This window comes from Lethenteron reissneri, chromosome 62 (genome assembly GCF_015708825.2).
Source record: "Lethenteron reissneri isolate LAM-NWPU_2019-01 chromosome 62, ASM1570882v1, whole genome shotgun sequence".
NCBI classification, from domain to species: Eukaryota; Metazoa; Chordata; class Hyperoartia; order Petromyzontiformes; family Petromyzontidae; genus Lethenteron; species Lethenteron reissneri.
In genome coordinates, this window is record NC_083840.1 from 6,077,987 (window position 1) to 6,091,979 (window position 13,993).

Consider the following 13,993-nt stretch of genomic DNA (forward strand, 5'->3'; position numbering starts at 1 on the left):
GTAGGGGTGCGAGCGGCCAAACTCGGTGGCGATCGGAGAGAGCAGCGCCTGCTGCAGCTGCGAGGGGGCGCTCAGCGCGTACGGCTGCTGCTGCTGCTGCTCGTGCAGGCTCTGCAGGTGCTGCTGCTGCTGCTGTTGCAGCAGGTGCTGCTGGTGCTGCTGTTGCTGAAGCAGCTGCTGCTGCTGCTGTTGCAGAAGGTGCTGCGCCTGCTGCTGCTGCTGCAGAAGGTGCTGCTGCTGCTGTTGCTGCTGCAGCAGGTGCTGCTGCTGCTGTTGTTGTTGAAGCAGCTGTTGCTGCTGCTGCTGTTGCTGCTGCTGCTGCAGCATCAGCTGATGGTTCTGGAGGAGAACCTCTTTCTGGAGAGCGAACGACTGAGCGAAGGCGGACGGCTGCGGGACCGGGGGGACAGCCTGCTGCTGCTGCTGCTGTTGTTGCTGCTGCTGTTGCTGTTGTTGTTGAACGGCTCGCGAGGTGGTGGGAGGGCTGGGAGGGAAGCTGTAGAGGTGAGGGTGGAGGTGAGTCTGATCGTAACTCAAGGGAGAAAACCTTTGGATTGGGCGACTGGGGGAGACACATACACAGACACACACACACAGACAGAAAGACACACACACAGACACAGAGACAGACACACACACACACAGACACCCGCGTGTGTTATTGAGACGTTACCCAACAGACACAACTCAGACCCAGGGATCTGTGTGTGTGTGTGTGCGTGTCCGTCACGACCATTGTGAAGCTACTGAGATGAGGGAGGGAGACACCCAAACACAGGGCGAGAATCTACAGCGCTGGGTCACAGCAGCTGCCATGTGCAGCAGTGACGGTGTAGTTGCCACCGTCACCACCGTCACCACCGTCACCACCGTCACCACCGTCACCACCGTCACCACCGTCACCACCGTCACCACCGTCACCACCGTCACCACCGTCACCACCGTCACCACCGTCACCACCGTCACCACCGTCACCACCGTCACCACCGTCACCACCGTCACCACCGTCACCACCACCGAGACCCCGGGCATCTCAGCAGTGCTGGGCTCGCGGTGTCGGACACGGCCAAGATGAAGCCGTCTCACCTGCGAGCCTCTGCACTGTCAGCACTCAGCTGCTTCAACAGCGGCTTGTGCTGCTGCTGCTGCTGTTGCTGTTGTTGCTGTGGCAGCTGTAGTGACGCCACCGTTGCGGCCGGGACGGATGTCACCTGCTGCAGAGGCCCAGGGTATGCTGGGAAAAATGAACAAGGTGTGGGGGGGAGGGGGGTGCGACAAGTGTTTCAAGGGAGCCTCGCAAATTCCTGCGGCGACCGGGAATGGCGACCGGTCCTGTAACCGTCAGAGCCAACGGCCAATCACAGGCACTCGGAAGTGACGTCACCGGAACGCGACGCCGCCGCCGCCCCGCCCAGCCCGCCCAGCCCGCCCAGCCCGCGACCCTCCCCACGCGGTGCTCGTGTCGGCAAGCCCTGCCGGGGGTCCCGGCACGAGCCGAGCGGTTCCCTGCCGGCTCGTTGGCGAGCCGAGCCGGAACCAAACGGGGCAACGCCGCCGGGGGTTGAGCGACGTCTCCGCATGCGGCTAGGGGCCAGGGGGGGGGGAAGGGGGGAGGGGGGGCACGGCCCCCCGCCACTCGGTCGTGCCGGTGGGGAAGGGGAGACGGAGAGGAGAGGGAGGGGACCCCCCCCCCCGCCCACACTCACTCTGCGGCTGCATGAGCGGCGCGTGCGCCGACGGGGGGCTGCCCCCCGTGCCGCCCGACGTGAAGGGTGGGGGGCTCGAGGGCTGAGCCGTGTGCAGCTTCAATCTGGTCGCACACACACGCGCACGCACACACACACGCACACACACGTGTAAAGGTGCGCACACACACGCATGCGCGCACACGTGTACACACTGCACACACTGCACACACACGCACGCATGCACACATTCCCCATATAGCCTGCAACAGACCGTTGAGGCTAAGTGCTGTTAGCGAGCGGCACCTATGAAGGCCGGCATGGCACACGAGGGGGTGGGTGGCCAGCACCACTCCCGGCCGCCTTTGTCTCCCGAGTGACGATGTTTTACGCACCGCTGCACCAAATACTCATTTAAGGCCGAGTCGACCATGGGGAGACCCTGGAAGGGGTTAAGATATTCTTCACCGATGTTGGCCGTGAGCGGGAATCAAACTCGGGTGGCCAGGTTCCTAGGCTGCGCCCTAACCACTGTGCCACCATTCTCCACAACCACGTGCGCACACACACACCTGTGTTGACCCTTCTCTCTCTTCGTGTCTCCCTTCTCCACTCCCCGTGTCTCCCCCCTCTCTCCCCGTGTCTCCCTTCTCCACTCCCCGTGTCTCCCCCCTCTCTCCCAGTCTCCCCCCTCTCTCCCCGTGTCTCCCCCCCTCTCTCCCCGTGTCTCCCCCCCTCTCTCCCCGTGTCTCCCTTCTCCACTCCCCGTGTCTCCCCCCCTCTCTCTCCGTGTCTCCCTTCTGCACTCCCAGTGTCTCCCCCCCTCTCTCCCCGTGTCTCCCTTCTCCACTCCCCGTGTCTCCCTTCTCCACTCCCCGTGTCTCCCCCCCACTCTCCCAGTGTCTCCCCCGCTCTCTCCCCCCCCTCTCTCCCCGTGTCTCCCTTCTCCACTTCCAGTGTCTCCCCCCGTCTCTCCCCCCGTCTCTCCCCGCGTCTCTCCCCGCGTCTCTCCCCGCGTCTCTCCCCGCGTCTCTCCCCGCGTCTCTCCCCGTGTCTCTCCCCGTGTCTCTCCCCGTGCGTCTCCCCGTGCGCCGAGTACCTCTGCAGCTGGTGAGAGAGGACCGCGGGAACCTCGGGGCCCAGAGCCCCTCCCCCGGCGGGGGACACGGTGATCGGGGGGGGAGGGGCCGGCGGGGGACTCGCCTGGGGGGATCCACAATACTCCTGCCGGGGGACACGGGGACGCGGGGACGCGGGGACACGGGGACACGGGGAGCGTGAGACACGGGGACACGGGGACACGGGGAGCGTGAGACACGGGGAGTGAGAGACACGGGGACACGGGGAGTGCGAGACACGGGGACACAGGGAGTGCGAGACACGGGGACACGGGGAGAGAGACACGGGGACAAGGGGACACGGGGAGCGTGGGACACGGGGACACGGGGAGAGAGACACGGGGACACGGGGAGTGCGAGACATGGGGAGTGAGAGACACGGGGAGTGAGAGACACGGGGAGTGAGAGACACGGGGAGTGAGAGACACGGGGACACGGGGAGCGTGAGACACGGGGACATGGGGACACGGGGAGAGTGAGACACGGGGAGTGTGAGACACGGGGAGAGTGAAACACGGGGACACGGGGAGAGTGAGACACGGGGAGAGTGAGACACGGGGAGTGTGAGACACGGGGAGTGTGAGACACGGGAGAGTGAGACACGGGGACACGGAGAGAGTGAGACACGGGGACACGGGGACACGGGGAGCGCGAGGCAATGAGGCAATGAGGCAATGAGGCACGGGGACGCGGGGTCATGGAGATGGGGTCAGGGGAGACGTGTCGAGTCAGAGACACTGGAGCGTGGGGAGGGAGGGAGGGAGAGAGACATGGGGAGAGAGACAGTGCCACGGGGTCACACAGCACCGTTGCGTTTTAGTCGTCCGAGCGCGTGCGGCATCCACAAGAGGCTTTCGCTCCGTTAGAGAGCGACTCAAATATTAAGTGTCGTGAAACCCGCCACCACGCTTAGATTTTAACTCGATCTAACCCGATTTAAAGCTTTCGTGACTGCAGGGATTCATCTTCTTGGTTCTTTCGGTAAAGTCACGTAGAAGGGAAGTAATAAAAAAAACATAATAAAATAATTATTTTATTATGTTGAGTTTTTATTATTTTATTATTTTTATTATTTTATTACTTCCCTTCTACGTGACTTTACGAAAGAACCAAGAAGATCGATCTAACCCGCCCAAGAAAAAGAAAAAAACCCTCTATAGCAGACATGGGTCTCGGAGAGGCGACTTCACTCCGTCGTGCGAGTGGGGGGCGCATCGGGAGAGCGTTTGTACGACGATTGCGGCGCGGTCGAAGACAACACGGGCACACATTCACCACTCACAACAGCTGTTGTTGTGGGCTTACTCTCCAACACACCGGTGTGGTGTCGCACTAGTAACTAGTCATTAATTGGCACGTGTTGTTTACATGACAAACCTTACCAATTGTTGGGTGGTGGGTTTAACGACGCCACGTTTACGAGATCGAACCCAAAATACCTCCATTGTGAACAAAACCAAATGATAAAATAACACTGGTCAACAACAAAAAAACTTTTTTCTGGCCTGGACTTTTGGAGCTGTTCTACACTAATTTCAGGGTGCCGATTCCAAATCTGATCTCAGATTTGCTCTATCACATCTCATTTTTATGCTATCGGCATACCCCATTTTCATTGATTTTACCCGAAATTAACTCTGTCGCTTATGATTGCAAGTTGTTGCGAGTCAGTGACTGCTTTAGTGTTAACATATGGTGCTGTGTTTTTAGGATAGTGTGTTTATAATATAATTTTATGTAGATATCCACATTAATTTAATATTTTTTTTCCGCAGTTTTTATTGAAAATGCAATATTTGATATCTCAAAAACCTGATGCGAGACAAAAACTGATGCCAGATTTGGAATCAGCACCCCAAAATTACCTTAAAACCGTTGGAATACCTTATGCCAGAAAAAGTGTGTTGACCAGTGTAATAAAACGTTCATCCAGGCCGCTTGACGCTGGAGCGACAGACGTTGACCATGACCGAGTGTGCGTGACCGCTCTCATCGGCCGTGTTACGGTGCTACGTGTCGAGGGCGCCACGCCGCGCGAGCCAGAGGTCGCAAACGCGTTTTGATTCCGCACCCGTACCCGGCCGCACCAGGGTCGCACACGGGTACCCGTACCCATACCCTACCCGATACCCGGCTACCCGTACCCGGCCGGGTATCGGGTAGGGTACCTGATTGCGACCTCTGGGATGAAGCCATGTTGCAGGCGCGGGTGGGTTGATTCTAGGAACTTGGAATGTGAGAAGAGACGAGAAGTTGGGAAATGAGTGACAAATGGCGACTCACCAGCGACTCACGGCCTACCCGTACCCGGCCGCACCAGGGTACGGGTAGCCGGGTATCGGGTATCGGGTCCCCGGTTGCGACCTCTGACGTGAGCCCCCCCCCACGCGCGAGCCCCCCCCCCCCCCGCGTGAGCCCCCCCGCGTCACCTGGAGGTGGTGGAACAGCTTGTGCTGGTGCTGAGCCTCCACGAGGCTGCGCTCGTCCATGGGCGTGCAGTACCTCTGCTGCAAGCTGGTGGCACTCCTACGGAGAATCGTACAATATAAAAAAATACTTTTAAAAAAATCACGCTTTAATGAGATGTACTGTCCGAGCTGCCCCTCCCCCTGCCCCCTCCCCCCATCGCCCCTCCCCTCCTTACACATCCCCCCGCCCCTGGGCGTGGCTCCCCGAGGCTTGCCGTGACGTAAGGGGACCACGTGGTGATTCACAGCCAACGCGAGTTGAGCGTCGGCAATTAGAGCCGTAAACGTGGACAGTTAGAGCCGTAAAAAAGATAGTTTAAAAATATATTTGTTTAATTTTCAATGATAGAATATAGTATTGTCATCAGTATGACACAGCTATACCAAGTTTGCAGTCGATACGACATTGGGAAGACGGTTAAAATTGAGTTACGAAATTTGAGGATACAACAGACAGCGAGTTAAATAAAAGCGTGTAAAAAAGGCAAAGGTCGCCCGCGTAGCCTTTAAAGGCCGCTGGGGCAAGTGTCGTCATCGGGCACGGCGCACGAGGGGGCGGGGGTGGGCCAACGCCGCGCCGGTTCAGATAATCGTCGTTGGCCGCGAGCGGGAATCGAACCCGGGTCGCCGGGTTCGTAGCGCAGCGCGGCTCACCGCCACACCACCCGCTCCCAACAATGCACCCCCACACGCCAAATAACCCAATCACCCGTCCACCCAGCTGCACAAGAACGCGACCGCCCCCCGTGGGCCCCCCGTGGGCCCCCCGCGCTCACCGTCCCCCGCCCCCCCCCACCTGCTGCAGCTGCTTGATGCTGCTGTTGAGCGTGGATCCGCACGAGTGCTGCATCTGCGAGCGGAAGGCCTGCAGGCTGGCGGCGCCGTCGGAGAGGCGGCGCACCGGGGAGTAGCGCTCGGACGGGATGCAGAGTGTGTTCGTCTCCTTGTAGCTGGGGCGACGACATCACCATCATCATCAACATCACCACCATCATCATCATCATCAACATCATTATCAACAACATCATCATCAACAACATCACGGGGGAGTAGCGCTCGGACGGGATGCACAGCATGTTCGTCTCCTTGTAGCTGGGGCGACGACATCACCACCATCACCATCATCATCACCATCATCACCATCATCACCATCACGGGGGAGTAGCGCTCGGACGGGATGCACAGCGTGTTCGTCTCCTTGTAGCTGGGGCGACGACATCACCAGCAACATCAACATCATCACCCTCACCATCAACATCAATAACATCACCATCATCAACATCACCACCATCAACATCATCATCATCAACACCATCAACACCATCAACACCATCATCAACATCATCAACATCATCAACATCACCATCAACATCATCATCACCATCATTATTGTCGTCAATAACATCAACCATAATACAAAAATACGACAGCTGTGCAAAGTTTCGGAAAGGTAATCAAATCACTGAAATAAATGTACAAATAAAAAACACTTTTCTTATAAAAAAAATTACACACTTTAGTTTACTCTACCGGGTAAGGCCCACTGAGCCGTACAGCGGCCTGGCAATCACAAACGATAGCTCAACAAAGTGGCTCATCACCATCATCACCATCATCATGCGGAAACCGATAGCAGCCCAATACTCGAAACGCGTGGCGATGATGTTGATTCTAAACGCGGAGGGAAAACCCGGAGGGAACGCGGAAAAAATTCCCCGCGACCACGGGAAGCGAGAAACACCGCAAACTCCAAATACACAGCAGGCATTGACCTCCTGCATACCAGGTGAGGTAGTCAACATCTCCTAGCCACCGCAGCGTGCCCCTTAAGTCCAACAACAAGCTTGGGATGAGAAATATTCATAATCAACGTTTTTGGGTTTAGATCGCGTTATTTATAAATGTGTCGTAACCCTCCACCACCCGACACGGCCAATCAGTAAAAAAGTGTCACGTTGACAAAAGACAAATAGTTCACTGCGTGAAACCACAACATTTACAATTTTTGAGTACGACGTTTCGCTGGTAATTGCATCCAGCATCATCGGGCAATTCGCCAGAATGTTGTGGTTTCACGCTTCAACACACCGGTGGGCTAAAGCAGTGAACTATTTGTCTTTTGTCAACGTGACACATTTTTACTGAGTGGCCATGTCGGGTGGTGGAGGGTTACGACACATTTATAAATAACGCGATCTAAACCCAAAAACGTTGATTATGAATCATATTGGTCGCGAAAGCCTCACACGTGTCAAAATGAGAAATACTCTTAGGTTTTTTCGGTAAAGTCATGTAGGGAAAAATAACGAATAAAAATCATAGAACTAATAATAATAAAAGCTTCAAATCTAGAACTTGGGATGAGACTGTCAAGAACGTGGCTCTCCCCCCTCCTCCCCCTCCTCCCCCCCCCTCCTCCTCCTCCTCCCCCCCCCCCGCTCACCGTGAGTGCTGCTGTTGCTGCAGCTGCTGCTCAGGGGACAGCAGCTGAGAGCTGCGCCGCCCGCCCTTGATGGGCTGCTGCGCCAGCTGCCGCTGCAGGTCGGCGGAGACCTCTGCCGCGGGGTTGGCGAGCGCCAGCGTGTGCCGCTTGTTGCTGCCTCGTGCCGCCAGGTACCTGGGCGGGAGAGCGGGCGGGAGAGCGTCACGCGAGAAGCGCGCGCCCACAGCCGAGCAAACTTGGGCGCGCCGACCGAACCGCGGCGACTAGCGCCACTACACACTGCAGGGCACGACACGCATTCTTGCTCGCTCACCCAACCACTCGCTCAGCCACTCAACCACACATCCACTCGCTCAGCCACTCAACCACACACCCAACCACACATCCACTCGCTCAGCCACTCAACCACACACCCAACCACACATCCACTCGCTCAGCCACTCAACCACACACCCAACCACACATCCACTCGCTCAGCCACTCAACCACACACCCAACCACACATCCACTCGCCAATCCGTACAGCCAACGGGACACCCAACCGCACTGCCACTCAACGACACACCCAACCACACACACCCAACCACACACCCACTTACCCAGCCATACACCCACTTACCCAACCACACACCCAACCGCACTGCCACTCAACCACACACACACACACACACCCCCATACCCAACCACACAGCCACTCACCCAACCACACACACACTCACCCAACCGCACAGCCAACCGGACACCCAACCGCACAGCCACTCGCTCAGCCACTCAACCACATACACACTCACCCAACCACACACACACACCCAACCACACAGCCACTCACCCAACCACACACACAACCACACTCTGCAGGTCACCTCACTCCGTTACCACCACCATCATTATCACCACCATCACCACCACCAGCTTCTTCTCCCCCAAGTCCTACAATAGTAACGTTGCTCTCAATGAACATGCGCTACTCTCTCTGCATGACAGCGTCGACAGTGGTGCTGTTTGTTGCTGCCCGCTAACCATTCGGGCCCGTTGGTCCCCTGTGCTCACCAACCGCGTTTATTAAACACGCACAAAGACAAAGCACCACCGTCTAGACTTAACAGACTGGTGGGGCAAGTGCTGTTAGCGAGGAGCAGCTATGAAGGCCGGCACGGACACTCCCGCTAAGTCTGCCCTGCAGTGCATCGTGGGTGCGCTACCCACAATGCACTGGCTTCCAACACGTCATGTTGCCCCTGACGCTCACAACCCAGTGGGGGTGGGTGGGTGTCTGGGTCGTGGGTGATGGGGGGGGGTCTGGGTGGTGGGTGATGGGTGATGGGGGGGGGGGGTCTGGGTGGTGGGTGATGGGTGATGGGGGGGGGTCTGGGTGGGGGGGTCTGGGTGGTGGGTGATGGGTGGGGGTCTGGGTTGGAGTCTGGGTCGTGGGTGGTGGGTGAGGGGGGTGGGAGTCTGGGTCGTGGGTGGGAGGGTTGCCCAATATTTGCCGCCGTTATTGCAATCGGCTGTCCTCAAACAGAGGCGCGCGTTTGAAGAGACTCGGCTGGGGCGCTGCCACCGCACGGCCCTGCCAAGGAACAGGGGGCGGGGCAAGTTGCCCACGCAGCAGCAGACGACGAGTTTGCAGGCGCGGTGCGCCAAACCATCGCGCGCCACGCCGGCTACCGGCAAGCGCCGCTCACCACGGCGGCGGCGGCGGCATCACCACGGGCGGGGATCGTGCCGGGCAAGGTGCACTTGGAAGCACAAAGACAGCCCCCCACCTCCTATACATCCAATAGACTTTAGGGGCACTCGCTCACACTCGATAGGTGTACGCACGCACAGCGCTACACACGCACACGCGCACACACACCCCCCCCGCGTGCCCCCCCACCCCCCGTGTGCCCCCCCCCCGTGTGCCCCCACCTCTGTGCGGCCTCCTGGTCAGGCTCCTCGTCAGACGTCTCCTCATCCTCCTCCGGCGTGATCACCGACACGCCGCACTGGGGGTCACGGGTTGGGGGGGGGTCACGGAGGGGTCACGGCATGTCGGATAAAAGTTCACAGACCGAGAGGTCAACATCGACGCCGCCAAACTCAAGGGGATCGTCAACACCGCCGTAGCCTGAGACGGAGGGGATTCGGACAACGGCCCTCGCCGATGGCAGAGCGAGAGGGGGGGCAGAGAGAGAGACGGAGCGGGTGATGGGCGTCGTGCACGGCACGCGACGACTACGACGACGATGTAACTAGCGGCACGGCTGTCGTCCTAGTAACCTGCGGGGGCCTCGCCCCCAACCGCAGTCAGCGGCCGTGCCGAGAGCCGGGCGGGCCGAGAGCCGGGGGAGCCGAGAGCCGGGCGGGCCGAGAGCCAGGGGAGCCGAGAGCCGGGCGGGCCGAGAGCCGGGGGAGCCGAGTTGGATTCCCGCTCGCGCCCAACGGCACCGGGCCTCTCCCCCGCCAGGCCTGCTCGGCCTCGAGCGAGCACCGGCGCGTGTCGACGTCACCACGCGGATTGGGGGGGGGGGGGGGGGGGGCGGCACCTCGGTGCTCTGCGCTCGTACCAGCGGGGAGGGAGAGGGCCCGCGCGGGTTGGCCTGGCTCTGCGCCACCAGGCGCAGCTTCAGCAGCTGCTGCGCCTGCATGTGGATGTTGGCGCCGCCGTCGGACGCCCGCCGGCCCAGGCTGGCGCCGTCCAGAGCCTGCAGCACGGGGGGCTGCAGCAGGGACTGCTCCTGGGGGGGGGGGCGGTGCACGGGGGCGGAGGTGGCGCGGTGAGCGTCAGCGTCGCCGGTGTGGTGACGGAGATTGTCACTCTCACCACACTCACCCCACCCCTCACCACACTCACCCCGCCCCTCACCACACTCACCCCGCCCCTCACCACACACACCCCGCCCCTCACCACACTAACCCCGCCCCTCAGCGCGCTCACCTTGTACTCGAGCGGGGTGTTGTGTGGCGACAGCGAGGGCAGCAAGGGCAGCGCGGCCCCCTCCCCGCCGCCCCCCACGCCCAGGAAGGGCTGCGGGGGCTGCAGCGTGCGCCCCCCGGTGCCCAGGCCCCCCCCCACGCCGCCACCGCCAACCCCGACCCCCCCGGGCCCCCCGTGCAGCTTCTGCAGCTCGTCCCCCCCTCCTCCCTCCGCCCTGCACAGAACACCGGGGGGGGGGGGGTCAGTGGGTCCTCTTGTGTACCCCCCCCAACCCCACCGTGTCCCACCCACCCACCCACGTGTGCACCCCCCACCCACGTGTGTCCCCCCCCACCCACCCACCCACCCACGTGTGCCCCACCCACCCACCCACGTGTGCCCCCCCACCCACCCACCCACGTGTGCCCCACCCACCCACCCACGTGTGCCCCCCCACCCACCCACCCACGTGTGCCCCCCCCACCCACCCACCCACCACCCACCACCCACGTGTGCCCCCCCCACCCACCCACCCACCCACCCACGTGTGCCCCCCCCACCCACCCACCCACGTGTGCCCCCCCACCCACCCACATGTGCCCCCCTACCCACCCACGTGTCCCCCCCACCCACCCACCCACGTGTCCCCCCCCCCACGTGTCCCCCCCCCCCACGTACCTGGGCTCGGCCACCCCCACCGTGTGTCTGCGCATGGACAGGTATCTGGCGAGCGCCTCTGGCGACGGCTCGTCGCCCTCGTCGCTGTCGAAGCTCACGCCGCCCTCCATCTGCGTCGCCACAAACACGCCGCAGAGCCACAAACACGCGTCGCACCGACACGCGTCGCACCGACACGCGTCGCACGTATCGGATGGGTGGGCGAGTGGGGTGGTGGGCTAGTGGGTGGATGGGTGGGTGACTGAGTGTGTGTGAGCGTAGGTTGGTGGGTGAGTGAGTGGGTGAGCGAGTGTGTGGCCTGGCAGAAGCGTCGTGGTGACGTCACCGCCACTTAGTGGCGAATGGCGGTTGTTGTTGTTGTGTTGGTTGGTGGGTGGGTGAGGGTGGGTGAAAGGGTGAGCGAGAGCGTAATTGAGAAGGTGAGTGTGTGCGTGCGGTTGGTGGGTGCTGGGGTTGGCGAGTGAGAGCGTGAGTGAGAGAGTGAGTGAGAGCGTGAGTGAGAGGGCGAACGAGTGGGCGAGTGAGAGCGTGAGTGAGAGGGTGAGTGAGGGGTGAGTGAGAGGGTGAGTGAGAGGGTGAGTGAGAGGGCGAGTGAGAGGCGAGCGAGTGGGTGAGTGAGAGGGTGAGTGAGAGGGCGAGCGAGTGGCTGAGTGAGAGGGTGAGCGAATGGGAGGGGGAGCGACCGGGTGAGCGAGAGGGTGAGTGAGAGGCCGAGTGAGTGGCTGAGTGAGAGGGTGAGCGAGTGGGTGAGTGAGAGGGTGAGCGAGAGGGCGAGCGAGTGAGTGGGTGAGCGAGCGGTCGAGCGAGCGGGTGAGCGAGCGAGCGCGCTCACCCCGTTGGTGGCCTGCACGGCCCCCACTTGCACAATCTGGTTGTCGGGGTTGATGAGCTGCAGCTGCGGCACGGTGAGCATGAGGGGGCTGCCCCCCCTCTCCACGCACGGCTGGGGGGGCTGCGGGGGTGGCTGCTGCCCCCCCGGGGGGGGGGCCGCGGGGCGAGCGCCTCCGGGGATGGGAGCGGTGACCTGCGCGCGTCACACCGAGACAGAAGAAGAAGATCCCCCGGGGGGCCTTGACAGCCCGTCTTGGGGGCGAGGTGTCGTCGGGGAGCAGCACCGACACGCAGGCCGGAAGGGCCTTCGTCTCCCCAGTGGCGGTGTGGACGACACACACCGCACGGGGTACTCGGGGAGGAGGGGCCCAGCACCGGCTCAGATAACCGTGACGTCACCGGTGCTGGTGGCCGTGAGCGGGAATCGAACCTCGGGTCGCCGGGTTCGTAGCGCAGCGCTAACCGCTACGCCACCGCTCGTCACACACACACAGACACACGTACGTACGCACACAGGTTTAGGCACATCCACAAGGGATATAGAAATAGGTGCACGGACACACACCACCCCCCTAACCTCCCCCAACTCTCACCATCCCCACCCCCCCCCTCCCCTCCCCCGCTGTACCCCCCCCCCCACCCCCCTCGGCTGCCCCCGTGGCGGCACCTGTGCGGCAGGCTGGTAGGGCCCCGGGCAGGGCTGGGCCCTCTTGAGCTTGTCGCTGCGCTTCATTTTGTCGCACAGCAGGTAGTAGATGGCGCTGTGGTGGTCGTACGACTGCGTCTGCAGCGACTGCACGCACGCGCACACAGGACAAGGATGCCCCCCCCCCCCCGTGGAGCCGTTGACAGGAGGATCGGTGGCAAACTCCGATCATACTCGCAGCAGCAGCGGCGGCGGCTTTCGGCCGAGCCGTCGAACAAAGACGGCGCCCACCGCATCGTCGTCGCGCGGCGCTTTCGGATGCGCTTCTGCGTCCGTCTGGAACGCGCTCTTCCTTCCGATATTAGCAAGCCGCTGGGGGGAGCTGCGATGCACTTGTAACATCACCATCATTGCTTTACAACGGCTTCTAGTCGCGTGTGAGCTTGACGTCCCCAACCCCTCCCCCGGCAGCTACTGATTAGCACGGTTGGCTACGTACCGCGGTGCGAGAGAAGTTTCCCCACACGCGCGCAGATAGAGAAGTTCACACACACACACAAGTTCCCCCACACACACACACACAAAGAAGCACCGTGCAGCAGCAGCAGCAGCAGCAACAGCAGCAGCAGCAACAGCAGCAGCAACAGCAGCAGCAACAGCAGCAGCAGCAGCAGCAGCAACAGCAGCAGCAGCAACAGCAATAGCAGCAGCAGCAACAGCAGCAGCAGCAGCAGCCGCAGCAGCAGCAGCAACAGCAGCAACAGCCGCAGCAACAGCAGCCGCAGCAGCAGCAACAGCAGCCGCAGCAGCAGCAGCAGCAGCAGCAGCAGCCGCAGCAGCAGCAGCAGCGGCAGCAGCAGCAGCAGCAGCGCAGCAGCAGCAGCAGCAGCAGCAGCGGCAGCAGCAGCAGCAGCAGCAACAGCAGCAGCGGCAGCCGCAGCAGCAGCAGCAACAGCAGCAGCAGCGGCAGCAGCAGCAGCAGCAGCAGGGTGGTGTTGCGGCACCCTGTTTGCGAGGAGCGCGAGGCGGCCCACCTGCACGGTGCGATCGCGGTCGATGTGCATGGAGGCCATCTGTGCGAGCACCTGCTCGTTCACCTCCTCCGCGTCCAGCTCCGTCTGCGCCTGCTGGCACTCCACCAGGAGCTGCGAGAGGGCACGAGGGGGGGGGGGGGGGGAGTGAGCACGCATGGAGAGGTGCGGCGTGGAGATCGTGGGAGCGAGCG

General features: G+C 61.5%; 1 protein-coding gene across 2 annotated transcripts in view; it reads right to left on the bottom strand.

Annotated features, from left to right (window-relative positions):
* Nucleotides 1-387: 387 nt before the first annotated feature.
* The window catches only part of LOC133358479 (serine/threonine-protein kinase SIK3-like), a 46,894-nt gene continuing 33,288 nt past the window's right edge, over nucleotides 388-13,993 (bottom strand). Inside the window, exons 8-21 of one of the 2 annotated variants that reach the window (XM_061576800.1) lie at nucleotides 13,803-13,913; nucleotides 12,790-12,915; nucleotides 12,124-12,315; nucleotides 11,292-11,401; nucleotides 10,635-10,848; nucleotides 10,264-10,434; nucleotides 9,626-9,702; nucleotides 7,715-7,888; nucleotides 6,068-6,221; nucleotides 5,233-5,329; nucleotides 2,785-2,909; nucleotides 1,707-1,810; nucleotides 1,087-1,234; nucleotides 388-547 (exon numbers count right to left, since the gene is read on the bottom strand). In XM_061576800.1, coding sequence (XP_061432784.1) covers nucleotides 1,105-1,234; nucleotides 1,707-1,810; nucleotides 2,785-2,909; nucleotides 5,233-5,329; nucleotides 6,068-6,221; nucleotides 7,715-7,888; nucleotides 9,626-9,702; nucleotides 10,264-10,434; nucleotides 10,635-10,848; nucleotides 11,292-11,401; nucleotides 12,124-12,315; nucleotides 12,790-12,915; nucleotides 13,803-13,913 — 1,785 coding nt within the window. In that variant the 3' untranslated portion in view covers nucleotides 388-547; nucleotides 1,087-1,104. Of the gene's footprint in view, nucleotides 563-1,086; nucleotides 1,235-1,706; nucleotides 1,811-2,784; nucleotides 2,910-5,232; nucleotides 5,330-6,067; nucleotides 6,222-7,714; nucleotides 7,889-9,625; nucleotides 9,703-10,263; nucleotides 10,435-10,634; nucleotides 10,849-11,291; nucleotides 11,402-12,123; nucleotides 12,316-12,789; nucleotides 12,916-13,802; nucleotides 13,914-13,993 lie in introns of both variants that reach the window. The other variant, XM_061576799.1, reaches the window with a different exon arrangement.